General features: G+C 39.0%; 1 protein-coding gene across 1 annotated transcript in view; it reads left to right on the forward strand.

The window, feature by feature from the left end:
* The window catches only part of RPRD1B (regulation of nuclear pre-mRNA domain containing 1B), a 49,848-nt gene that overhangs the window by 1,224 nt on the left and 22,700 nt on the right, over window positions 1–25,924 (forward strand). The window contains exons 2-5 of the mRNA XM_036902317.2: window positions 4,004–4,133; window positions 11,354–11,487; window positions 19,315–19,427; window positions 20,866–20,992. Of these exons, the coding sequence (XP_036758212.1) occupies window positions 4,004–4,133; window positions 11,354–11,487; window positions 19,315–19,427; window positions 20,866–20,992 (504 nt within the window). The remainder of the gene's footprint in view (window positions 1–4,003; window positions 4,134–11,353; window positions 11,488–19,314; window positions 19,428–20,865; window positions 20,993–25,924) is intronic.

Here is a 25,924-nt window from a genome sequence, read left to right on the forward strand (position 1 = left end):
AATCTGACCTTCATTCAACTTAGCCTCTTAGGTGCTAGGCACCCACTTGGGTGGTGGATAGCATATTGGTTCAAAGGACCAACTGACTTTTCCATTTACTGACCTCAGCAGCTTAACCTCTCAATTATTATCTATAAAATGGAAACAATGATAACTGGTATTTACTGTGCCTTAATTACATGTCAGGCACAGTACTTACGTCTTTACATATATTGTCATTTTTGAAATTCTCAGAGTTCCTATGAAGTAGGAACTTTGCAAATGAAAACCTGAGGCCCAAACAGGTTAATGTGGTGAGAGTGAACAGAATAATTCAAATGAACATCTAGCATGGTGTCAGGCACAATATAGACATTTAATAAATGATGGTGAGATGGGACTACTGATTAATCAATGTGAGGCATGGACTTTGCCTTCAAGTTGCCTAGTTTGATGGGGAAAGATGATCACCTCCACTGCTATCTGATACCTGAATGAGTTATATAGCAGAACACTGAGTAAATGAAGGTGGTGTTTTTAAGGTCCAGAGACTACATCAGGCCAGTGAGGCTCAAGACTACATCAGGCTGGCAGACAACAAAACCTAGGATTCTGTAAAAAGACCCAGTTCTAGCACTCTTGTGGAGACTTCTCCCCGCCCCACGCCCCCTACACCGTGTGCAGTGCTGAGATGGGATCCCCTCAGCCTCTGGTCAGTTGGGAGATAGAGCCTGGGTCTCCCAGAGCCTCCTTCATGAACCTACTGGCCATTCAAATATAATTTTTAGTGTCTGAGATGTGAAAGAAAAGTGATTTGCCTGTACAGGATGCTGTCTGATAGGATCTGAGAGACAAATCAAAGCCCATCTAAAATGTTGATTTTGTGAAGCCTTCTTGATTCCCCACCTCACCCTATTTGTTAGCGAAAATAACGACTTGGTGCATTCAGGTTGGAAGCTCCTTTAACGCTAATCTCATGATGGAACCTTGTAAGAAGGCTGGCATTACTATTCCCCATATTTTAGCAGAAGAGAGAAAGGAACCGAGAGATTAACTGCTTTGTTTAGGGGCATACAGCTGGGACATGAGCCCCCAGTACTGTGACACCCAGACTTGTGCTTTCAAGTACCCAAGCCCTTCAATGTACTTAATAAATGAAGGTGATCAACTGTCTGACTCCAACCTAACCCAAGTGCTTTTGTTTATGAGAATTATTCTCTGCTTCCCATGCCAATTTAGCATTTATTTTATTCTTACAAGTTAGGTCTTGTTGACTAGATTGTGTTTTAAGGGAGACAGTAGGCCTTGTTTTTGCAATGCCCATAGCATTTAGCATGGTGCCTGTTACACAGTTTAAAAATAGATTAGGAGTTAAACTGTGGTCTGTGACATAATTTTCATGGTTGAGTAAAGTATCAAACAGCACTTTCAAACATAACTTTCTGTGATGATAGAAATGTTCTGTATCTGTACTGTCCAGCAAGTCTTGAGCCACTTACCACATGTGGCTATTAAGCACTTGAAATATGTGACTAAGGAAGTAAATTTTTAATAAATTCAAAAAAAATTCAGTTCTTAAGTTTTTCTAGCCTCGGTTCAAGTATTCAGTAGCCGCATGTGGCTAGTGGCTGCATAATGGACAGTGCAGAGCTAACGGACGCTCTCCCAAGCATCAAGATACAGCTTCCTAATACCCAGGTTTCCTTCATGAATTGAAAAGCCCCCACACTAAAGTGGAAAAAGATTGTGTGCCCTAATGTGTTTGTGCCCACCCTGATCTTTTAAAGTGGGCATTTCTATCTGCAGTCAAGCCATTTTCCGTAAGATATTCACAATCTCAGAGTTGCCTTCAAAATATTTACGAGACTTAAAAAATTATTTTTTCTTGCTTAAATGCTACTTCTGTTTGTGATGTGTTATTTTCTTTCCATTTTCTAGGAATAATTCTTACTTTATCCTTTTGGGCTGTGTTTGAGGTAGAACTTTTCCCTCTGTATGGAGCAGTTTGGTGTAAAATGCTCTTAGATGAATATTTTTTTAGTAATGTTTTTATAGCTTGGCCTTTTTTTTGAAAAATTGTATTTATAGATGTCAAAACAAGCCAAACAAGTGAGATTTTTTTGGTCAGCTAGTTATTTAAACTTTGCTCTCAATAGCTATTTCAACCAATTTGGAATGGGCATAGGAAGGGGGTGCAAGGATCTGTTTTGTTGTATTGGAGGAACACCTGAATCTGACAAGTGAGTTTGTCTCCTGGGACTGAAATGGGAGGTTGTGTATGTTGTGTGTATAATGATTGTGTGTGTTCAAGTGCTCTAAGGCTTTGTCATACATCTTTACATACATGATGCTTATGTTGACCATTCAGGATGCTGGATATGGAGAGATGAAGTTTTATCCTAAGTAAATCCCCATTGCTAAGTCTGAGGATGATGAAAATTAATTGACATTTTAGATAGTGAAAATCTTGGCTCTCTGGCCTCTTAATTATCATATTTGTAACACTGAAAATTTTACCATGTTTTGGATGTCCAGACTACATCTTTTAATACTGATTCTGGACTTCTTAACATAGAGTATATGGAATTTGTAAAACTTCACTCAATTTCTTCTTAAAGTTCTGTTTGCTTTAGAATCTGTTAACTTTCATGGCATTTAGACTTTGTAGTTTTATGTGCTGCAATATTCCAGAACAAGGTTTGCTTACCAAAAAAAAAAAAGCCTCTTGCCATAGTGATACCTTTGTAGCAACAGCGGAATACTGTAACTATTGACACTTTTGTTCTGCTTTTGAATAATAATTAGAACAATTAAGGATAGCTCCAGGTTTTCAATAATTTCATCAGTTGGCTATCTAAACTATTGCCAGAAGGTTAATACAATTTGGGATTATCCATAGTTAATTTATGAGTACTTTAAGTCATTAGTTTAAGCTCTAAAATGTGCTTTAAAAACCTTGTTTTTGGTTTTGGCTATTCCTCTGTAGCTACATTTTAAAGTATCAGGTCTTATGCCTGTTGTATCAGAATTTATACATGCTATGTGCATTTCAAAAGAAAGAACTAGTTACTCAGGTGTGTGAAGGTTGACATAGGGCTTACTTGAGTTTTTCAGGTACTTAACATTGGAGAAAACTTAGTGTTTCGAACTATCAAATTGTGTTCTTGTTTATTTCTTTTAAAAGAAAACTGGGACCCAAAATGGTAGTGATGTAACTTTACGGTTAAGAAGTTATGTGCATAGAAGCCAGGAAATTCAGTAATGTTCCCCCAAGCAAGTGTAACTCAGACACATTGCATGAGGTTTTTATGGCTTAATATATGATACCATATAGAGTAATAGGAAATACTGCGTTTAGTATGTATACAAGAGAGAAATTATGGTTTTTGTGGGAGCCGAACTTTGTATATCTGGATTTCAGAAATCTGTAAATTATCAATATAATGTAGCATTAATATGTATTTGTATTTGAGATAAATAGCTACTGGTACATCTAGAGATTCCTCTGGATTGTAGAGTTGATATCACTGGGTGTTTGTGACTATTGTAATGTTCAAAGAGAAATTCTCCACCTAGGAGCATAAATTACAAAAATCTGTTTTGAAAATGAAACCTTAGTCTTCATTCTGTAGTATTTGATAATTAACATTTAGAAATGTTCGACTTTATAATAGAATAAATGAAAACCTTGGTTTTAACATGTCTCCTTGAGAATATTGACTGTTTATCCTTTAGAAATTTTCTTTGGATTATCTTCATTTTTACTGTCAACTAATTTTCTCTGGTTAACCAGGAATGAGGGTGGCCCATTCTTGGTTTTATTTTCAAAATTGTATTCTCAAACCTGTTTTGTTACAAATCAAGGAGTTACTTAAGTTGTTTTTTCAAACATGTAGCAGTCTTGACCTCAAACAGATAATGTTTGTTTTAATATTCTTTAGCAGTAACTTAGGGCAAAAGAATTGTGGTTATGAATTTCCCTAGTGTAATTTAAATTATCTTCTTTTCTTTTTTTTTTTTCCAGCCAAATCAAATAGAAAGCTTACTTTTCTGTACTTAGCAAATGATGTCATCCAAAACAGTAAAAGGAAAGGACCTGAATTCACTAGAGAATTTGAGTCTGTCCTTGTGGATGCATTTTCTCATGTTGCCAGGTATGTTGTCTGGGGTTTTCTGTTTGTTTTTGTTGTTTTGTTTTGTTTTTTAAATACATTACCTTTTCCTCCTCTTTGTGATAGCCTGTGCGAACTGACAGCTTTGTATTTCATAGAGATGCACTTTACAGAGCATTACATAGGCCAAATTATAGTTTTATGTTTTGCAGGGTCCTTAAGAACTGTCTCAGACATGTGCATTGAAATGATTCAGTGTTGCACTCCGAGCACATCTGTTTCTTTAGATATGTTCATTTATTGGAGTCATTTCTTGAATATGGTTATTTCCTTGGTTTGGCAGTTGTCTCATTAGTTTATGGTCAAAAAACAAGTACAAGGGAATCTTTCAGTAACAAAAGTTTAGTAGCAAGAACTTAATTGCTTATGCCTTCATTTGTATTTACTTCCTTGTGGATGTCTAGGTATCTGGTTTACTAAAAATATTAGTCATTACTGTAACTGCAAAGATAATAATTATTAGTGTGGAAAGTAGATATTTGCTCTGGCTGTATCTTATTAAACTTCTGCCACTTGTGTTTGATGACAGGGAGGACTGGGACATAGAGCACAGATATATAGCTAATATCAGAGAAAACATTCATTTGATTAAAAGTTTTATAAACTTTTTTTTCATTTAAAAACAGACTTCTTTTCTATAGACACAAATTAGCTGCCCATAGTTGACAAAAGGAGGAGTAAAGAAAAAGTGTTTTTCACCAGAATATCAGTGAACAAACAGAAATAAACATCTTGCAAAAGGAAGTTGGGAAGGGCAAAAAGGAGACTGCGGGTTAAAGAAAAATTGTTCTAGGGTTATAAGTCTAAGTGAAAGACCTTAAATGTGAAAATAAGTCTTGGCATTCCATGAACTATTGGAAATTTTTTGTCAGCTATGTAATTGACTCTTTCTTATGATGAACATAGACACCAAAGAAGCAGACCGGGTTATGAACTTGAAAAAAATACTGAGTCCTCATAACAGGGAGTAAGCTTAGAACTAACCGCTGGAGAAGCTATCTGAAGTCGGAGATAGGCATTTTCTTTTTTGAGGAGATTTAGTTCACAGTTTCTTAGACCTGGGCTGTAGCTCTGCCTCCAACAATGTCTTGAGTGACGTTGGGTGTGTTCTTAGCTTTTGGAGCCTGAGTTTCACAATTGGTTAAAAGGGATAGATGACACCACCTATCTCAATGAGTTGTTGTGAGGCTGCAGTAAAACAGTAAGTTTGAAAGGTCGGCCAGTGTTTTCTTGTTCATGGGAATATGCTAAATTGTAAACTCTGAGGAGAGGATCTTTTGTTTGTTGTAGTTCTTTGCTGTATCCCAGGTACCTGGTAAAGTGTCTGGCACAGAGCTGGTAAGTTACACAGCTTTAGAGAACACCATTTATGTAGCCTTGATGTGAATGGTGTTCCAGGAGCTGGGCAACATTGTAGTCTACTCTGGCACAGAGTAGGGATTCAGTAAATATTTGTTTAATTAATTAATTGGTAATTATTAATTGAGTAAAATAATTTCCTGTAGGTATAGTAAACGTAACATTTTTATTTAAAAATCGGGCAGTAATCGTTCGTTGCCCCCAATCCAGAAAAGCATGATTAGGTAGGAGTGCGAGAAGGGGGATGGGCAGTACTAGGATTAAAAATTCCTTTTCTATGTGGTAACATCTTAAAACTGATCTAGGAGGCACTGTAAAAATGTCTTGGCAGGTTCTATGGCATTGTGGAGAAAATAAACCGGCCCTTTTCAATAAAAAAAATAGCCCTAATTCCTTTTTTTTTTCCTTTGTATTCCTGCAGTTCATTTAAGGTCCTGTTTGGGTATTACATTCAGGACCCCCATGTTTCTAAGTCCTAAACCCCCACCATTATTAGAAAGGCAGCCACTCCATTTCAGTCACTATGCAGCTTATCAAGAGTAAATGTTCTCTGTATGGTTTTTCTGTGGCCAGTTGATGAGCAAAGATAGGTGACCCATTAATATTGACCAGAATTGATTAGGAATCTCTTCTTGGTAATTCTTACCTCCTTCCTCATTCTCCCCCTCCCCCCTACAAAAAAAAATAAAAATAAAAAACTAAACCTCTCAAATTAGAAAAAGCTGCCAAGCTCATAGGGTAGATTTAACTTGAAGAGCAGTTTATTTAACCACTCTAAGCTTTTTTCCCATACAAATGCCTTGTTATTTTCTTCCCAGTTTGAAGATTGTTGTGCACTTTGTTTTTCATTCATCATTCATTCAAGTGCTTTCTATATACCAAATACTGATCCAGACACTAGGGGAGCAGTAGTGAACAAGGCAGGCGAGGACGAGTAAATGAACAAGACACTTTCAGGGACTGCTAATATGGACATAATAAAATAGAATGACATCCTAGAGTGGGATCTCTTCCAGTATGGTTAAGGAAGGCACCTCTAAGGAAATGACATTTGAGGTAATCATGTGAAGTAGGGACAGCTATTAAGAACCCCATGTAGAAATAATCTTGGCATGTTAAGAGGATCAGTGTGGTTAGAACACAGTGAGCAGAGGGAAAACTGGCATCCAGATGAGATCAGAGAGGTAGGCTGGTGCCAGTCACACATGCCTTGTAAGCCTGCGCAGAGAGGATTTTGTCTGGATGGGATGTCAGTGAAGGGTTTTAGCAGGGAAAGGATATAGTCCACGTTGTTAAACGATGCCTCTGGCTTGGTATGGAGAATGGATTTTAAAAGCCAAGGGGCAGGGATATGAGTTTGGAGGGCATTGCTCTGCACTGGCTACAGATGACTTTGGGTAGGACTCAGAAGCAATGAAAAGATAGTAATAGCTTCAGTTTATTGAATGTTTACCTTGTGGATTTGCCTCCTCCTATATGTAAAACTGATAGGATTTATGGGTGTTGAGTAGGAGCTGATAGTGAGGGAAAAGAGAAGTCAAAGATTTCTAGGTTTTTGACTTAAGTGGATGGCTTATGGTGCCATTCATTGAGATGAAACTTAGGGGGAAAGTATGGCAGAGGGAAGCAGTAATTTTGTTTTGGCCCTGTTAGGTTTGAGATGGCTAGCGGGTATTCTAAGGGGTGATGGCAGGTAGATACATGGGTGAAATAGTCTGAAGCTCAGAAGGAAATTTGTTTCTGGAGACATAAATTTAGAGTTATCACCATATGCATTTTTCTTTACTTTTGTGTCATGGGCTTCCAAGACCACTGTCAGTTTTGGTGACTTGCTAGGTGGACTCACAGGATCCAGTGACTAGTTGTGCTCATGGCTGTGACTTATTACAGCAAAAGGATACAAAGCAAAAGGGAAAAGGTACATGGGAAGAAGTCCAGAGGAGACTAGGCCTAAACTTCCAAGTCACAGTAGAGTCAAATGAGATATTACTGAGTTTTTCCAGCATTGACTTGTAACAGCATTTGTCAAGTGTTGTCTACCTGGGATGCTCTTTAGGTATTTAGTGCCTAGGGCTTTTATTGGGGTTTGTCACAGGCACTCTGCCAAAATTCCAGACTCCCCCCAAAAAGCAAGTTTTGAATATAAATTGTATTGTTTGCATGAATAGTTGAGGCACAGTAAACCACCCTTGTCAGTTAGGAGATGGTGGGAACACTTCTGAAATCCAAGGTCCCTGATGCCAGCCAAGGGCCAGCCTTGTGAGCAGGCCTTTGTAAAGGTAGCAGTCTCAGGCTTGCTCTGTCAGCTCTTTTCTGCACGCTGTTTACAGAGGAGCATTTCTGCTCCAACTTCAATGAGGTGCTGTTGGAAGTGCTGGGATACGTAGAAGAACCATTGTGCATGGGATAAGACAGAAACACACAAATTAAGGAAGTGCCATTAGAACTATGGGGGAACAAAAGGACCCCAAGCTGGCTTGGCAATCCTCAGGGACCCAGTTGACATTTCAAGCAACAATTCTATGTGTGTATAATACACAGTTTTCACTTTTTAGATCAATTGTGCAGTGATTGAATTTATAACTAGTCAGAATTAAAATGCATACTAATGTGTGTTCAACATAAGTTATGTATGTAATTTTCATCTACCAGTTTTTACATTGATTGGTAGCTAAGGGTTTTTTGGCATTTTTTCACTTAAAGGTGTCTCAGTTTAGAACAGAGTTAATGCAACCTGAAAAGACAGCTTCCTGAGTTATAAAAGTACTTTGTTGCTTTAGTTGCCACTGATTCCAGGTGCTATACTCATGACAAACCTCATAAGTAAAAAGATTTCTCTACTGTTGTATCTGTACCTTTGAAATCAAAACTTTGATGTATTATGTCATATTGTTCAAGGAATTAGCCTTCCTGGTTAGTTATATTTACCAATTAAACTGGAGCCTTCTTTTGGCTTTAGCGGTTAGTGGTAAAGCCTTTTGAAAATGTCATTGTGGTTGTAACAGTTTGAGCGTCAGTTCCCACTGTACAGTAGTGTGGCTGAAGCTGTACTCAGAATCAGTCTTAGAGCTAATTGAGTCCCAAATATCCCCAGGAATACTGGATGATAGGTGGGTGGGTGTTGTGCAACTCCTTCCCTTTTCATTAAATCCTTGGTAAGAATTTGTTGTCATGATTGGTTTCTCTTTATTTTAAGTGAGCAGAGAATTTGGAGAGAACAGACTTTATGGTAAGAGTATGAACTAGTTAATTAAGTTCTGATTAATTTGGATCTGTTCTGATTAATTTGGATCTGATTATACTAGTTACAATGATTTTATTCTTCTACATCATACATTTGGTCACATCAAGGGCTTCCCATTGCCTTCAAGGTAAAGGTCACATGCTTAATATGGCATTCAGGGCCCCTCTGTAACCTAATTCCACACTATCCCTCTAGATTCTTCTATTTCCACACTCCCCATATACTTAAGCTACCCAAATTACCCAAAACTTCTCTCTTTACTTGTTCTATTCTGTTTGGGGGGAGGTTCCATTCATAGGAGAGGAGATAAATGAGCAAAGGCACATGCATAAGAAGGGAGCAAGTTCTCAGTAGAAAATCCTTATGGTCCAGTATTGCTAGAGTGTGAAACATCTGGTAGGGTGTGCAAAGGTGAGGGGCTACTGGATCAAACCCTAGAAGTCAGTTCCTAGGCCTTATTCTTTGTATTTCATAAACGTCGTTGAAGGAGCTGGTGAGTGTTTAGTTGATTTCTGACATGAATGACCTTGATGTAGTAAGATGACTGCTGAAAGTTAACCAGTTGTACAGCCTACTGATATTTATCTAAAACCTTCCAAGAAAGAGTACAACTAGACAAATATTTATTAGGGTTTTTCTTGGGTGTATGGGGGAAAAGACAAGCAACTACCTCAGTGGAAATTACAATCAAATGGAAAGAATAATTAAATGGACCAAATAGACTACATAGCATATCAGAAGATACGCTGTATGAAGAAGACTAAGTAGGAGTAGGGGTATAATTTTAAATAGGGAGGTTAGGGAAGGACTCGCTGAAAAGGTGCTATGTGAGTAAATGCACAACTAAAAGGAGAGAGTGAAGAATAAGCCTTGTCTGAGCCATGCCACCATCTGGGAAAATGTGTTTCCAATCAAAGTGAACTTTATGTGGAAAGGCCCTGAAGTAGAAGGGCCAGGATTGGGGAGGGAGGAAGTGAGGGTATAGGAGGTAAGGCCAGAGGAATAGTGGGCTATGTTGAGACTGGCCTTGTAAGCTTTATAAGGACTTTTCCCTTTTATTCTGAGGGAGAATGGGAAGAAACATTGGAAGTTTTGAGCAAAAGAATGACATGGTCTGCCTTAACACAGCAGCTAGGATTATATTTTTAAAGCTTGAGAACAGATTGTATGAGAACAAGGGTGGAAGCAGGGATGTCAGGAAGGCTATTGCAGTGATCAGACAAGAGATGATAGTGGCTTGGACCAGGCTGAAGCAGAGAAAGGGGTGAGAAGAAATTGTTTCTAGACATTTTGAAGGAGGAGTAAAAGTGTTTTATCACAGGTATCAAATAATTAGGTCATATCTTTAAGTTTTATAATCAGTGGAAAGTTTTTTCCCCCCTTTTTCCTAATTGTATAGCCTGTCAGTAGAAAGGTTTTTCTCTCACTTTCACTCTGACTTAAAAAACATGTTTAACAGAAAAATAATTTATATGTACCCTGATTTAGTAAATTGACTCCAATTCAGTGAAATTTGCCACTAAAAATTTATAAGTAATACAGTCTGACCAGATTAATCTGAAACTTCACCTCACCTTCAGAATAAATATAAAAGTTTTAGAAAAGTGCCCTCAGGGCTGAGAGTGGACAAAATTCCCATCTAACTTGAATTTGGTATGGTTTGTTCTTGAAGTTCCTGTTAAAGATACTGACTTAGGTACTATGATGTCAAGGTATCTCTTCTTGTTTGGAGTCACTTAATGTGAGATTATTAACATCCAGACAGTTTTATAAACCGGAACAATTCATAGTACTATAGTAGATGGTTATATAATACAATACAGTAGAGGGAATTCTTCTCCTTTCAGAAAGTCTTCCCCCGCTCTTCCACTTGCTGCCTGACATTTTATGGTAGCAATCTGTTGACACTAAGTGCCAGTATAGTCATCTCATCTAAAAATAATTCTGTTTCAGGAAAGTAATATGTCAGGGGAAAAACTCTAGCATCTTTCAGATATAAATTACAAAGCACTGTGTTATGCTCAGTGCATCTTAAGGTTATCTGTTAGATACCTTTGTGTGAACGTGGAATACAAGTAAAAGTTGAGATCAGTCTTGGCATGTATGTGTATATGATTGTATTTATACATGCAGAGGTGTTGATGTGTGAGCACTGATGAGTTGTTGCGAATTTATTTCCCATCATACACTTTTTTCAAATCATAGATTTTGGCCCCATTTAATTTCCAGTAGAATGTCTGACATTAGATTTCAATTAATGTCTTTTTAAAAAGCAAGTTATCAGAATTGATTTTTGATGATTCTCTGTAAAAATGAGTCATTGGCTTTCTGCCCTGTTTGCCCCATCGTTCAAAGGGGGTAAAAGACAAGGATTATTTCTATAACATACTCCCTCTCTCTTCCCAGTGCACCACAGGAAGAATGTAGTCTCTGGTCAAGTTTTGGGTATCCATTTATTGTGATATGTACCTTACACTTTTTTGTTTTTAAATATGTAAATCATTTAGTCAGTTGTTGATTTTTTTTTAATGTAGATCTGTCCTAATTAAAAACAAAAAAATCTTAAGCTTATATATATCTTTTCATTTTTTCTGAGCAGAGAGGCAGATGAAGGCTGTAAAAAACCTTTAGAAAGATTGCTGAACATCTGGCAAGAAAGAAGTGTGTATGGCGGCGAGTTCATACAGCAGCTGAAGCTGTCTATGGAGGACTCCAAGAGCCCTCCCCCGAAAGGTAGAAACATCACCACATGTTTACAGCTCTTGGTCTTTGCCTACTTTCGAATCAAATATGAAAAGCTGCATTGGGGGTTGCTGTGAACCACCAGCGATTATATGATTCTTCAGAGAGAGATGATCATAAATGATGGTGAGAATTTATGTAGTGCTCGCAGCGTGTAAGCCTGGTTCTAGTATTCATGCTGTTCATCACCTGACTTTTGCTTTATATGCTCCTTGGCGCTCTTCTGCCTTTCAGAGACTGCCCTTGCATAAGGCAAAGGAACAACAAAGTTGTTCCGAGTTACAGGGAGCTAGGAAGTACCCTAGACTAAGATTTTGTCCTAGCTCCTGCCACTAATAACTACAGGCTCTTGGATAAGTCCCTTAGCCTTCTTTAGAGCTTGGTTTCATTAAATATTGTGGTTTTGAAATGTATTTTTGATGGTTGTCAACTTGCTCCCTAAAATTGCTTTTGGTTTTTAATGAACCCAGGGTATCCTTGGGAGGTGTGTATGTGTATGTGTGTGAATTTTATCAAATCCTTCTAAAGAACTTGTATATATATATTTTTTTGTTTCTTTTTTTAAGAAGAGTAAGATCAAATGTTGTTTGGTTCTTTGGCTTCAGTTTAATTTTGGTTGGCATGATCTGCTTCTGAGTACATATCTGATCTGACTGTACTCATATCCTAGAGGATCAAGTCCAAATGCTAACATAGTATTTAGGATCCTTTATAGTATGAACTAGTTTACTTTCCCTGATTCTTCTGCCATTATGTCACATATACCATATTCTTTGGCCATACCCAGCAGTTTCCCTTCGGGGTGCTCTGTCGGTACCCCTTTCTTTGCATCTGCTGTTACCCCTGCCTGAACTGTCCTTCCCCTTTCACTGTGTGGTGAACTCATTCTTCAAGAATGCTCCTCTTATTCTGACATCTTTCCTAGCTTGTTGGGACACATGTAAGCCGTTCCCTTCCTGTTTCTCTGGGACTTTGTACATGTCTCTGCTATGGAATTAACCATGGTTAGCATAAATGATAATATTCATTCAGCAACTGTTTATTGTGTGCCTTTCATGATCTCTAGAGTTTATTTGCATTTCAAAGTGTGGTAACTTTCCTATGAAAGTTCAGATTAGAGGCTATCTACGAATGATGTAAGTGTTTTCAGACTACAGGTCATTGTTATTTTACTTGGAATAAATAGAGACAATTTTGAGGTCACTCTGGCAGTAGCTTCTGAAAAGCAAAATTGTTTCCTACTTTGCATTCTGGTAGTGTCTGTACTGTGATTTTGGTGGTATTCTGTGCAGCATTGGGGAATTATCCAGCAGTCTTCCCACTATTCTGTCTTAGAATTCATTGGTAAACAGTGCTGATATTTTAAAACACCTTTGGGCAAGTAGGAGAGCCCTGAAAGACAATGTTTGAAGCCAAGTGTTGAATTTCAATTCAACAGGCATTTGTGGGACATGTACTTTCAGTAAATAGCTATGCTAGATGCTATAGGAAAGAGCCAGAAAGGAAAGAGAAGTAGTTCTGTGCTCAGGGAGCAGTCAGACAAATTGGGGAATTTGTGGCAGTGGAAGATTTGCAAACAGCTCTGTAGGGTTTCTGATTTTTGTATAGACATTAACAACAATAAAGGCAGAATTTCTCTATGAGGAGGATATGCTGATGTAAAGATAATTTCTCTTTCTTTATTCTGTATGGATGGAAGCACATATCAAAAGGTTCCAACATGTGTATTAGTCCCAGCTAACTCATTTTCTCTTGTCACTGTCTTCTTTAGACCTGAGTTACCAGAATATTTTACCACAATCCTTTCAAAGTACTGTTGAGGTCTCCAGAAGTTTATTTCCGAATTTAAGTAGTCCTTTTATATTTCAGCTTTGATTCATGGGTAATTCTTTGTCTTCAGACAACTTTTAGAATTTACATTTGAAATAAGAATTTCCCTGTGGAACTTTGACAGTAGAGAATGTATGAGCTTAGGAATTTTGTTTTAGAACAGGAGATTTCTTGTCTCCCCAGGTGCAAGATCTAGATGGTCTAAAGTTGTCTCTTTGTTGTTGAGAATAGGAAAGCTGTTGCTTGTCTGAATGGAGCTTCGTTACTTACTTGAGTCACACACGAGTCACATAGTATCCTGTAGTTCTAGAAGGATTTAAGAAGGAAAGGTAGTTGCAAAGGAAATAGCATTTATTGAGCACCTGTTATATACTGGCCTCTCTGCTGGCTGCTTTTCATGTTAATTTCAGATCCTTACAACTATTCTATGAATTTGGCATTTTTGTATTTCAGATGAGAATACTAAGGCTCAGAAGGGTATAGTAACTTTATCCAAATAAATATAATTGATAAGTGGAGAAGTCAAAGCCAGGTCTATATGACTTTAAAGCCTGTGTTCTTCACACCATACTTTTTACTGAAAGCACATGGATTCAGATTTGAATTAGGGTGTGAATCTGTAAGCAGGTTACCCGACTTTCCTGGACCTTAGTAGAGTTAGTTTAGCTATTCAGAGCAAGGATTTGAAGTCAGACTTCCAGAGTATGAATCCCTGCTCTGTCACTTCCAAGTAGTGTGACTTAGGCATACATAGCATTCAACCTCACTGTGCCCAGGTTCCTCACTGTACAGTATGGCTGTTAGTGGTAATACCTCACAGGCTTGTTGTGAGGATTACTTGAGATAATGTAGGTAAGATGTTACTAATGGAGTGATGATATGACTTTTATTTGCCTCCCCAGTTCTAGTATCTAATGTTTGAGTTTCTAAATATGAACCAGTAGCAGAAGTAGGAGGAGGCTTGTTACTTTTTCCAGTCCCACAGATGCTGTGAAGACTAGCGAGCATAGTGGTTAAGACCGTGAGCTTGAGGCCCCGCTTCCCTGGTTCAAGTCTGAACCTGAACCTGGCCATTCGGTTCAGTGAGATGATAGGGGTAAAGTGTTTTCCGAGCTGTGCCTCTAGTGTCAGGCCCTTGTTGTAGATCTTTTTCTTTCCACAAGTAAAGCTTAATGTGCTGCTTTAAAAAAAAATTGCCTTTATTTTGCAGAAAGACAGCAAAGAATAAGAAAGCTGTTCCACATACTATTTCTGTTTCTTTTCTCATTATGAAAGTAATATAACACAGTTTTAATCCCAGAAAATTTCAAGTGGATTCTTGAGAAGATCAAGCTTTATAGGTAGATGACTGCATTTTGTAATGTGATTAGGGTCCTTCAAGCTAACTTTCTGCCTTACAATGAGTCTGACTGTCTCTGAAATTGTACCACAGTCAGTTCTCCAAGAGGCATGGCACAAACACGTAGGTAACCAGGACTGCTTGAAGGCTAGCTGAGTACGAGGCCCCCTAGAGATGTAGAACAGGTTGGAGGATAGAATAGCAGGTATACAATGAGGGGACAAAACGATTTGGGCCAGCTATAGTGTTTGCCCTGCCTGTAAACAGAGCAGTTGAGTAAGTCAAGACAGGCATGTAAATACTGTGGTCAGAAGCCACATTGATAATGGAAGGGTGCCTTGACTTAAGTTCATATGAAGGAATGGGACTGACAAACTCCCTGGGTTATTTTTAATGGCTGCCTGACAAGACTGAGAACCCTGGACATCATAACACTAGCTCTGCACAGGCGAAGCAGGGTAGAGTGAGCCGCAGGCTGTCCTGTTTGTGTCGGGAAGCAGTGGTAATAAAACTTGGCACAGCACTAGCGCTTTCCAAGCTCTGTGCCTCCTTTGCCTTAAAGAGGTTTCAAACTCAGGTCTGTTGACTCTTTCCTAGGTAGTACAGGGATGTAAAGGAATAAACACTTAATGTTTCTATCAGAGGCAAGGCCTCTGCAGCTCTGCCTGCCAGTGGCCATGTAGAGTAGCAAGGTCCAAGTGATTTCAAAGAGAGTTCCAGAACAGTGCTGTGGGACTTAGAGGGAGATGATGACAACTGAAAGAAAGGGAGAGTACTCAAGATGTGTTACCATTACTAACAGTAGGCTTTGAACTTAGGTAGAAACTGTAAAATCATTAGAGGCCGCTCCAGGGTTTTGAATAGAGGCATGGTAGGGTGAGAGTTCAGCCCTAGGAAGATGAACAAGTGTAGTTTGAGTTGGAAAGAGTGACTAGAGGCAGGAAGACCACTTGGGACCATAGTCTGGACAAGACGTGATAAAGGGGAGATTGCTATAAGAATCTATGGGATGGAGCAGAAAGAGGGAGATATGTACAATATCCCTCAGAAGTGTGGAATCTGCTACAAGTTGGGACTTTGGAAGAGATTCTGGTGGTCTCCAAGGCATACTTGGAAGATGGGGCTGTTGGAAGTGTTTATTAATGGAAATCGGTAGCTCAGGAAAGGAGGATCCCTGTGGGAAAAATGAGGAATAATTTATTTCTAGCAGGCCCTCCAAGTGCAAACAGGAGAGAACTGGAAAAGTACTATGGTGTGGTTACCTCCCGTTATACCTTCATCAGTCGGGATGGCAAAGGACAGAAATGGCCCTAAAATTATTTTTATCATTGGTTTCAGTGTTGTAATGCTTGTTCACCTGTAAGTGGGTGGCCGCATAAAGTGGTAAAAAGAACTCCAGATTAGGGGTCAGATGACTCTGGCTATAGGACCCACACTTGGACTCATGAGCTCTCTGACTTTGGACAAATGACAGCCTGAGAACCTGGATAGGCTCATGAAAAATGAGGTGGGGAAAGCAGAAACATAGGTCTGTCTAGAGACCTTCCAGTGCTCAAATTCAGTGACTCTCAGTGTCCTGAAGAATTAAGTGATGTGTGGTTTTTATGTATAGTCAGTTCTGTATGAGAGTTTGAAAACTGAAGGCTCTAAGTTTTATACTTTGCCCACCTTCTTAGTGTATGTAAGAGCTCCTTATTGAGTACTCTTCTAGGTGCTTGAAGTGAACAAAAAGATACCAAGAATGTCTTTTTGCTCTAATGCTTACATTCTGGTGGCTGGTGCTCACACATGCCGCCCATGATGCTGTAGTTGCTGTCAGTCTGTGTGGGGCACACCACACGACCATTAGTTAGGCAGCGAGTGTGTGCCGAGTACTGTTAGAAATTGCATATGCAAATCATATACTAATTGATCTTCTGTTTTAAAAATATAACGGTTCTTGCTCTGTAGTTCAGGACTGCAAAAATGAGTGTGTAAACTGAGGCCATGCAATGTGATCTCAGTAATCAGTGAGGAAATTGAAATATTCTGTGACTTGAAATTTTTTCATCAAAGACCTAAAAATTCACTGTTGGTTACAAATGTATAGGGAAACAAAAAAGATAGTGAAACTATTAGTTATTTGGCATGCTATAATATAAAAAACTACAAACCTTGGGAATTAGAATGTTCTGTTACTTTGTAACAAACTTACCAAGAGTGGTTTGAACAAAGCTTGCCTTCTTGTATAATTTATAACACAGAGCAAGCATTTTTCCTGCCTTAGTGAATTGTCATATTCCTTTCTAAGTTTGGATCAGCTTCCAGCATTTTATCCTTTGTGCTTTTGGTGTCACGAACTATTTCTGAAGTTTTTTGTCACCATCACTTCCTCCAGGATATTGTCATTCCTTCCATCCCAACCACTTTCTTCATTTATGTTGATAAGTGAGCTGGCCTTCACTGAGTTCCTCTGACTGAACTTAGAGTCTCTCAAGGGGTATGGCAGTGCCAGCATCCCCCACAGCCCAGTGTTTCTTTTATAACTCCATTCATTTATGTCCCATTCAGATTTCACTTCCAGCATTAGTGTTAGTTTTCTTGCTGCTCTTTCATCTTTGTCAGTTTCCTGTTCTGATTATTCATTTTTATAAAATGTCATGTGGATTTTATCAGCAGGAGACTACTGAACGCTTTCTGTGTGTGAACTGAATAACACATGTGCAGTGACCAATCACTGACCTTGAGAGAAGTGATGTGGTTGCTGATCACGTGCATTTCTATTATTTATGTACTGAAGTTAGCAGTGATGTTTGTTCTCCGTGCAGTTACTCAAAGTTAATATGCTATGGTATCTGGAATTTGAACAGGTTGTTGGGGAACCACTATCGTTTAAACTGTGGTAACAAATCCACGCATAGTAAAATTGTACAAAGAGAGGACTCTTTGTATTGCAAATGCTTCTGGATTTTTTTTTTTTTTTTTTTTTTTTTAGTAGAATGACAAACAAGAAAAATAAAATCAGTGATACTTGACTCCCACGTCAAATATGGTTTGGTCAGTTAATGTGTAAGGTAGAAACAGGAACTACATCCTTGGTTCCAGAATTAAATGTTTAACTAAGCAAGAAGTGTACGTTATTCTGTTTATAACCCACAGGGTTCTGAGGCAGGTGCACAGTGGTCCCTCATTTGACAGGTGAAAGGGTAATTTTGTGGTGCTAAGTAATTTGACTTCAGTGAGAAGAGCACAGATTTTGAAGTCATTCTTTTAGATGGTTTAACCTCTCTGTGTCTTCATTTTCTTACCTATAAAATGGAGGTAATTGCATCTTAGAATTACTAAAAGGTTTAAATGTAGAGAAACTGTTGCAATGCCTGGCACTCATTAGGCATCCATTAGTTTCTTTAATTTCCAAACCTGAATTTATCATGTAGATTTGTGTCTTGCATTTGTTTGGCATTTATTTTGTGTTGTCCAATTTGATACAAAAGGAATGATTTTGGAATTAACCTCATTGATCATAACAGTTTAAAAACATACCATACAGATAATAAAAAATGTAATCTGTTAGCCTCAGAAGTGGTTAATTTTAAAATCGTGCAAATAATTTCTCCTAATAGTATCAGTGATATTTCTCAGTAATGATTATTTTTAATTTTAAGGTAAAATTAGGTTTGTTTTTTGTTTAAAGGGATAGCTTAAAGGATATTTGTGTTAAGAGTTTTTGATGCAATTTTATTGATGGGTTTCTCACTACTACAGGTTTCCCCAGGTATCCGGAAGTTGAGGGTTCCTACGAAACCTTCTGTAAGCTAAAAGGGGCAAAGCAAAAAAACAGTTACCACTAATTTATGTGGAAAAATTTCTAGGCGTTTCCAGACCCAAAAAATAACCTCTTCGGCTTTTCTAATGCCTTAGAACATATCTTGCTAACAAAATTAACTGGTAGATCTAAAGCCCAGATGCTCACAGACACAGTCCACAGCTGCAGTGCCTTGAAGCTGAGATGCTGAGCGTAGTTCCCAGGAAGCAGCTTGGCAAGGTCGCGCTCGATGCTCCAGGTGCGCGCTGCCTCTGACCTTGCTGCAAGACAAACACAGAATGCTGCTTTCACTTTTGCCTTTTTCATAAAAGTGAAAATTCTATTTGGATTTATTTCTGTTACTGAAAATAGGTGCTAATTTAGGTCTTTTGTAAAACTGAACTTTTGAAAAGTGGGGGATACTTGTATCTTCTGAAATTATCCAGAAGGTATAAAATATCTCATTTTATACACAGTATATTTTCTACACTCACCAGCTTGCTTTGTTACATTGTCTTATGGGTTTCTTACCACTTTAATTCTCCTGTTAACTTTCTTTTAAAAAAGATAATAAGGTTTTTGATGTGTTAGTTTGGTTAAGTTTCACTTTTACATGCTTGCTTTTGGTAGTATTTTTCCAGTGAGTCAATCTGAGATGACAGATTAAGGCCATTTTTGACCCTTTTGAGTAATGTAGAGAACTACCACCAATTTAAAATAGCTAGTATACAGGTTAATGTTAAGCCATCCCTGGAAATGTACACCCCTTCTGCCCTTTTTTTTACATGTGGCCATTGTGCATAGCATTTGACTCACCTGGGTAAGCTATCATGACCCAAATTTGTCACTTTTTTCTTTCCTCTAGCAACAGAAGAGAAAAAATCTCTGAAGCGAACTTTCCAGCAGATACAAGAGGAGGAGGATGATGACTACCCTGGTAGCTACTCTCCCCAAGATCCTTCTGCAGGACCCCTGTTGGTACGTCAGAGTGGCTTGGTGCAGTGACCGCTAGTGGAAGATTATGGCCACAAGGTGGCGCCAGTGACCGTTACTGTGGCATCATCACAGGGCAGCCCTCTGGGCTCTGGGTGCAAGGGCCACCCGGTGAAGCTTGCTGGGCAGCAGGCTTAACTTTGTCTTTTTCATGCCATGGTTCTGGAATGGATTTATGTTTTATAGACTTGGCTTTTTTTACTCCTAGGAATTGAAAACGGTCTTAAAAAGTAGGTATTTGTAAAGAGGTAGATAATGTTACAGAGACATTAAAAGCCCCCTGCCATCACTTGTCTCCAATAGTATGGTTGTTTTAGTAAACAACTTGTTAGTTTCTAAGGATGGTTTGTGTGGCAATAGCAAATTTGCTACACTGTGACAAATACTAAAAGTGGGAGCTAATGTTTACTGAGTTTTTAACAGTATATTTGCCCTTCATATAAATTAGCACATGAACTCTGTGGTTGGTTCATTTTCAATATTTGTTTATTCATTTATTTAAAGTCAAAGAAAGTGAGGCTTAGGGAGGCAGACTTAATTTGTCCAGGATCTTAATTTGAATCGGGGTGTCACTGGCTTCAGAGCCCACGCTCTTTTAACAGTACCTCTCATTTTGTTTGAAGCAGCTTTACTTCACACAAGGGCGTGTTGACAGCCTATGTGAACAGGAAGCATGTTTGATTTATGTTGTCAAAATGTTAAGACGGGGTGAGGCGGTTGCTAAATGAAAGCAGTGATAGGCCATATATCTTTGCATTGGAAAACTTTGATGAGAACAGTCTGATTTATCAACTTTTAGGATAACCTAACTGCTGTCAGTTACTCCTGGGTCATTATGGTCTGGCTCACCTGCCAGTTTTCTGACAATTTAAAAGACGCTTTTTGGTATACACACAGATTGCGTTCTTGGTTTGTTCTCCTTGTTTTCTTTTCACCCATTGTTTGTAATTAATGAGTTTGACTTGTTTACTTTTGGGAGTAGCTGCCAAAATTGAAAAGCTTTGTGACTTTCATTTTGTAAAGCAAATACAAGAAAGAATTGAAGTAGGTGGTGTCATTTCATTTAATTAGTCAACATGCATTTGTTAAACATTTGGTGTATATCTTTATTCCATATTAGACCATTTATACTAGAAATCATCACTTGAAACTAAGCACATTCTTAAGTTGCTAAAAACATGCTCTTTTTTTTTTTTTAAAGAAGTGTCTAGAATATTATTCATGTTCTGCCACAGACTTAGAAAAGTTAGCTTAGTACATTCTCTTAGACTCTACATCATTGATGTCAGTATAAGCTCTGGGACCAAGAACAGTTTGTAAGGGATGATCATTTTTAGAATTTGCCTCCACCTCATTTAATTCCAGATAATTTTCTTGAAACCCATGTGTCTTAATGGATAACATTTGTGTTTTCATTGTACAGACTGAGGAACTAATCAAAGCTTTGCAGGACCTGGAAAATGCTGCATCAGGGGATGCTACTGTCCGACAGAAAATTGCATCTTTGCCTCAGGAAGTGCAAGATGTTTCTCTGTTGGAAAAAATAACAGGTGAGAAGGTAGAGTTTGGGTGAAGTGACATATCTCTAAGCCTCAAACCCTAGGACATGCTTGTGTCTGCAGGTATAGACTTTCCATATGGTACTGGGTGCTCTACCATCTTAGGATTTGCAAACATAACTCACATGCTGAACAACAAAGCTGCTGGAATAGTCCATGCTTGAATATTGATTCTAGGAATAATTGCAGAAATGCTGGCATGCCACAACCTGAGGCTCTCTAAGTAAGGTCTGTTGAAAACACAGTGCAGATTGTATGGGGAGCACTGAGGGTCAAAGGCATTAAACTCATGACCCCATTACTAAAAAAAGTGCGTGATTCAGTGCTGTATCAGTGATTTATATGCACACTGCACACTGCACACACCCATACATGACAGTACCTTCAATGTCAGGAACTCCAGGTTTGTACTGTTAGTTATGTCATTGTCCTCTTGATGATCACCCGCAGTCAGATAGGGAGGGGAAGTTGACATCATTCCTGCTCTAAGCATGGGAAGTTGAAGGAATTAAGTATGAACTTATATTTATGGAGTATGCTCTGTGCCGGTGTTTCTACTCTTCATGATAATCTTTTGAGATTGCTGAATGTATTATCCCCATATTGTGTAGGAGGAAAATGAGGCTTTTGAGAGGTTAGGTGTCTTGCCCAAGGCCACACAAGTAGTGTATCTTGAGATTCCAACCTAGGCTGCAAAGCCTATGTTATTTCCATTGCTCAGTCTTTTCATTCCACCCTCTCTTCATTCCTCCCTTCCTGAGGGCCACCATTTTCCCCTTCCACTTCTTGGACTTGGCTTCACTAAGTTCATCCACATCCATTTACAGGAAATCAAAGTTGCTCATGAAGTACTTCATTCAGCAGATAACTGAGGCACACTGTGTAGACAATGCTCATGGTGTCCCACTCGCATCCCCTCACAGGTTGAACGCCAAGAAGAAAAATAAAGCAGGGTGTGAAGGAGAATGATTGAGGGAGGTACTACTGTATTTTAAATATGGTCATTCATGGAAGACCTTTCTGATGAGTTGACCTTTGTTCAGAGGCCTCCAAAAATTAGGAAGCAAGCCGGCAGGATGTCTGAGGGGAGGAACTGCTACCCAGGCAGAGGAGCAGTACCTCTAAATACCTTCGGGCAGGAGTGTGCTTAGTTGGAGAACACAGCGTGGAGGTCTTCTGCGTCTCATGTGAAGCACTTCAGCTCACTCACTCTGCTTCCCCAGTTCCAGCAATTAGACCCTGTGGGATTTAACAGTCTTTTGATCCTGTAGTCTTTTGATCCTTCCACCTTTTCTCAGCCTTCACCCTCCTTATGTCCTCATTTTCTTCTGTACTCAGCTTGGAGTCTTTATAATACTCCTTCGCATATACCCTCAATCCCTTTTTTTCCTCTTTCCCCTTCACACGAGTCTCCTGACAAAAACCCATCCTTTTTTCTGGTTAAATCCAACTTTTATTGTTATTATAAGGACTACCTCATTTATTAGAATCACAGTCTACAAAAATTGGAAGCAAGTTAAAATATATATAAAGGTAGCAACATATCTGATTTCATTTAGCTGTTTTCACTAACCTAAATGTCTCATACAACTTTTATATATTTTAAAATTGTTTTGATTTATAATTATGGTAAAATACACCTACAAAATTTACCATTTTAAGTGTACATTTCAGAGGTAGTAAGTATATTCACATGTTCTGCAACTGATTTCTAGAACTCTCTTCATTTTGCAAAACTGAAATGAAACCTGTATTTCCCTCTCCCCCAAGCTGCTGGCAACCACCATTCTTAAATCCAGCTTTTCTTCTCTTCTTTTCCTGGACCTGCACGGCCAAATGTGGCTGGGAAAATGAGATAACACATTGGCTGACCTTTCTTCCAGTTTCTGTGGATAAACATGCTCTTTGTATACCCCCCCTCAACCTGTATGTTAGACCTCTTCCTTCTCACCTGCTTAGGGACATTGCTCCACCAATTCTCCCCTTTTCTTTTGCATCTTCAATTTTTTTCCCTCTACTGGATCATTCTCCAGTGTATAAAATCATGTAACTTTTTTGGACCCATATCTTCATCTAGGTACAGCCTCATTTCTCTCTTCTTTATGGCAAAACGTCCTAAATAGATTGCCTTTGCTCGTCTGTCTCCATTTCCCTTTCTCCCTTGCTCTTGATTGCACTTCACTGAATCTTTACTTTGCTGTTATCAGTGTTGCTGATAACTTTCACGTTGATAAATTCAGTGGTGAATTTTTTGCAAATCTTAACTTGATCTCAGTAACATTTGTCCCAGTTGATCATTTCTTCCTGAAAATACTTTCTCACTTGGTGTGGTAGACAGACTAGTGACACCCCCACCAAAGGTCCACGTCCTAATTCTTAGAACCTGTGAATATGTTATCTTAAATGGCGAGGACTTTGCAGATGTGAACACATTACGGCTCTTAAGGTGGGGGAATTATCGGTGGCCCCAGTCTAGTCACAAGGTGGATTATTCGGGTGGTTCCAATCTAATCACGGGGTCTTTCTAAGAGGGAAGTAGGAGGGCAAGAGTCAGAGAAGGGTAAGACTGGAGGCAGACGTTGAAACGCTGCATTTTGAAGATGGAGGAAGGGGCCACTATAATAAATATTAAGGTAATATATCTCTGTGTTGTTTTAAGCCACTGAGTTTGTGGTCATTTGTTAGAGCAGCAGTAGGAAACGAGGACCTGGCCATAGGAAAGCAGCTGTGGCTGTGACTCTCTTGTATGGCTTTTTAGTCTCCTTTGCTGGTTTCTTCACTCCTCATTGACCTCTTTCTGTTGAGTGCTTGGTCCTCTTCTTTAGTTAGTTTCACTGATACTTCTTCTTACCCAGTTTGATGACTTCAAATAAAAAATTTTATACGAATGATACCCTAGTTTGCATTTCCATTACTGACCTCTCCCATACATCCAGCCTCCTGCTTAGTGTTCTTAGTTGAATGCCTCAAAAGACATTTCAAACTTTACCTGACCCAAACAAGATTTCTCATCTTTCTTCCAGAATTTGTCTCTTGTGGTCTTCCCTATCTCAGTAAATGACCCCCTCGTAATTCCTGTTGACTGGGACCAAAACCCTATCTGACACCTTGTCACCACCTCCACTTGCTTCTACCTGGTGTGAGTCCCCACCATCTTCACTTGGATTATTGCAGTAGCTTCCTATCTCGTTACCCTGTGTCCTCCGTGTCCCCCCACCTGCAGCCATCCTTCTGTTCTTAACATAGTGACCAGAGTGATCTGTTAAAATGGAAGTAAGACCATGTCTTCCTCTGCTCAGAGCACTCCAGTCATACGGGGTTCTTGCCAGGCACTTTTCCCTCCTAGGGTCTTTGTACTTTCTTTTCCCTCTGTTTGGAATGGTCTACCCCAGGAGTCACAGGGCCTATTCTCTCACTTCCTCCAAGCCTTGGTTTACATATCACTTCGGTGAAACCTACCCTGGCCACCTGATTTAAAATTGCATTCCTCCCTCCCAATGCCCCATTTCTCCTCTGCCTTATTTCTCTTGAGTTCACATCTTCAGTTGATAAGTAAAATATATTATTTCTCTTCCTAATGAGAATATAAACTTCTTAAGGGTGGTGAGTTTTTTTTTGTCCCCTGTTGGCTCTGAGAGCCTAGAACAGTGTTGGCACATAAGTGGAGTCCACATATTTGTTAAGCTAATTGGAAGGTTTGGGTATAAAAGTCTTTATTTGAGTGGTGACTGTGGTAGGAAAGGAGATGGATACCAGGAGTCTAAATGTTTCTCTTGAGTTCTGCTCTAAAGGGAGCAGGTACATGGGACAGTAGCCCGAGAGTGTATGGCACGTGGTCAGAAGGTAGAGCAGCATGTTTGTGTGCTGGTAATAGTGCCTCAGGAGGGAGAAGGGGATTGGTGAGGCATGAGGAAGCACAGGGCACAGTTAGAAACTGTCTCGGAGTTGACAGCAGGGAATAGAATGCCTGTGCACAAGCGGAGGGCTGCTGCAAGGCACCCAGTTGCTCCTCTGTATAATGAGGGTAGAGCATGTGAGGACAGCCACAGGTAAGTTCTCTGGAAGTGAGCATCTTGCTACTACATTTTGACTGCAATTTTTCCTGTAGCTCATAAAACTATTACAGGTTATTTTTCTGGGTTATAATTATTGGTGTGAATGAATTCTCTCTCTTGTACAACTCAGAGGGTGTGAATTGACTTTTTCTTTTTCTTTAAAAACCAGTATTTTCCTTGCCATTTTTGCCTTGGCTGCTTAATACATCTTAGTGAATTGACCATTAAAAAAAAAAAAATAGTCAAGCAATGACAAAGCTAAAACCCTCCTCACCACCCCAGCATCTTGTTCCCAGATTGCACCAGTCTAGAAGAGTAAGTTTTGCTATCCTTTGTGTCTTCTGTGACTGAGACTGTCTCTTTCCTTTGTGCAGTTGGGCTCACTCCTTCTCTTTCACCAGGAGTGTCCTTTCATTTCCCTATTGTCAGATCAATTTGGAGTCCCTCAGTAGTTCTTAATATTCATATTAAGAAGGCATCTAAGTCAGACTGTCAAACAGAGAAACTGTTGGGGATTCTTAAATCCCAACTTACTATGAGAATGCTGAGGTCTCTTACCTCTGACAACACCTGTATTCATTGGGAGCAATATGTCTGTATCACTGTGTAACTCTCACTTTTAGTTTGTCCCATAGAACTAAGGGAGTCTCTAGTGCTCTTTGTTTCAAAGCACTGATCTACTCTTTTGATACTTAAAGGCCTTTTAAAATGAGGTACACATATTTGAAGTTCTGCCCTTACTGTACCTGCATGTAATTAATTGTATCAGTCTTTTTTTAAATATAAATCATCCTTTGTCTCTCCCTTTCATTTAGTAACATTGAGCCTTGTTCACACTTCTTTCCAAGAATACCCTTTCTTATACTTT

This window comes from Manis pentadactyla, chromosome 5 (assembly GCF_030020395.1).
Source record: "Manis pentadactyla isolate mManPen7 chromosome 5, mManPen7.hap1, whole genome shotgun sequence".
Classification (NCBI taxonomy): Eukaryota; Metazoa; Chordata; class Mammalia; order Pholidota; family Manidae; genus Manis; species Manis pentadactyla.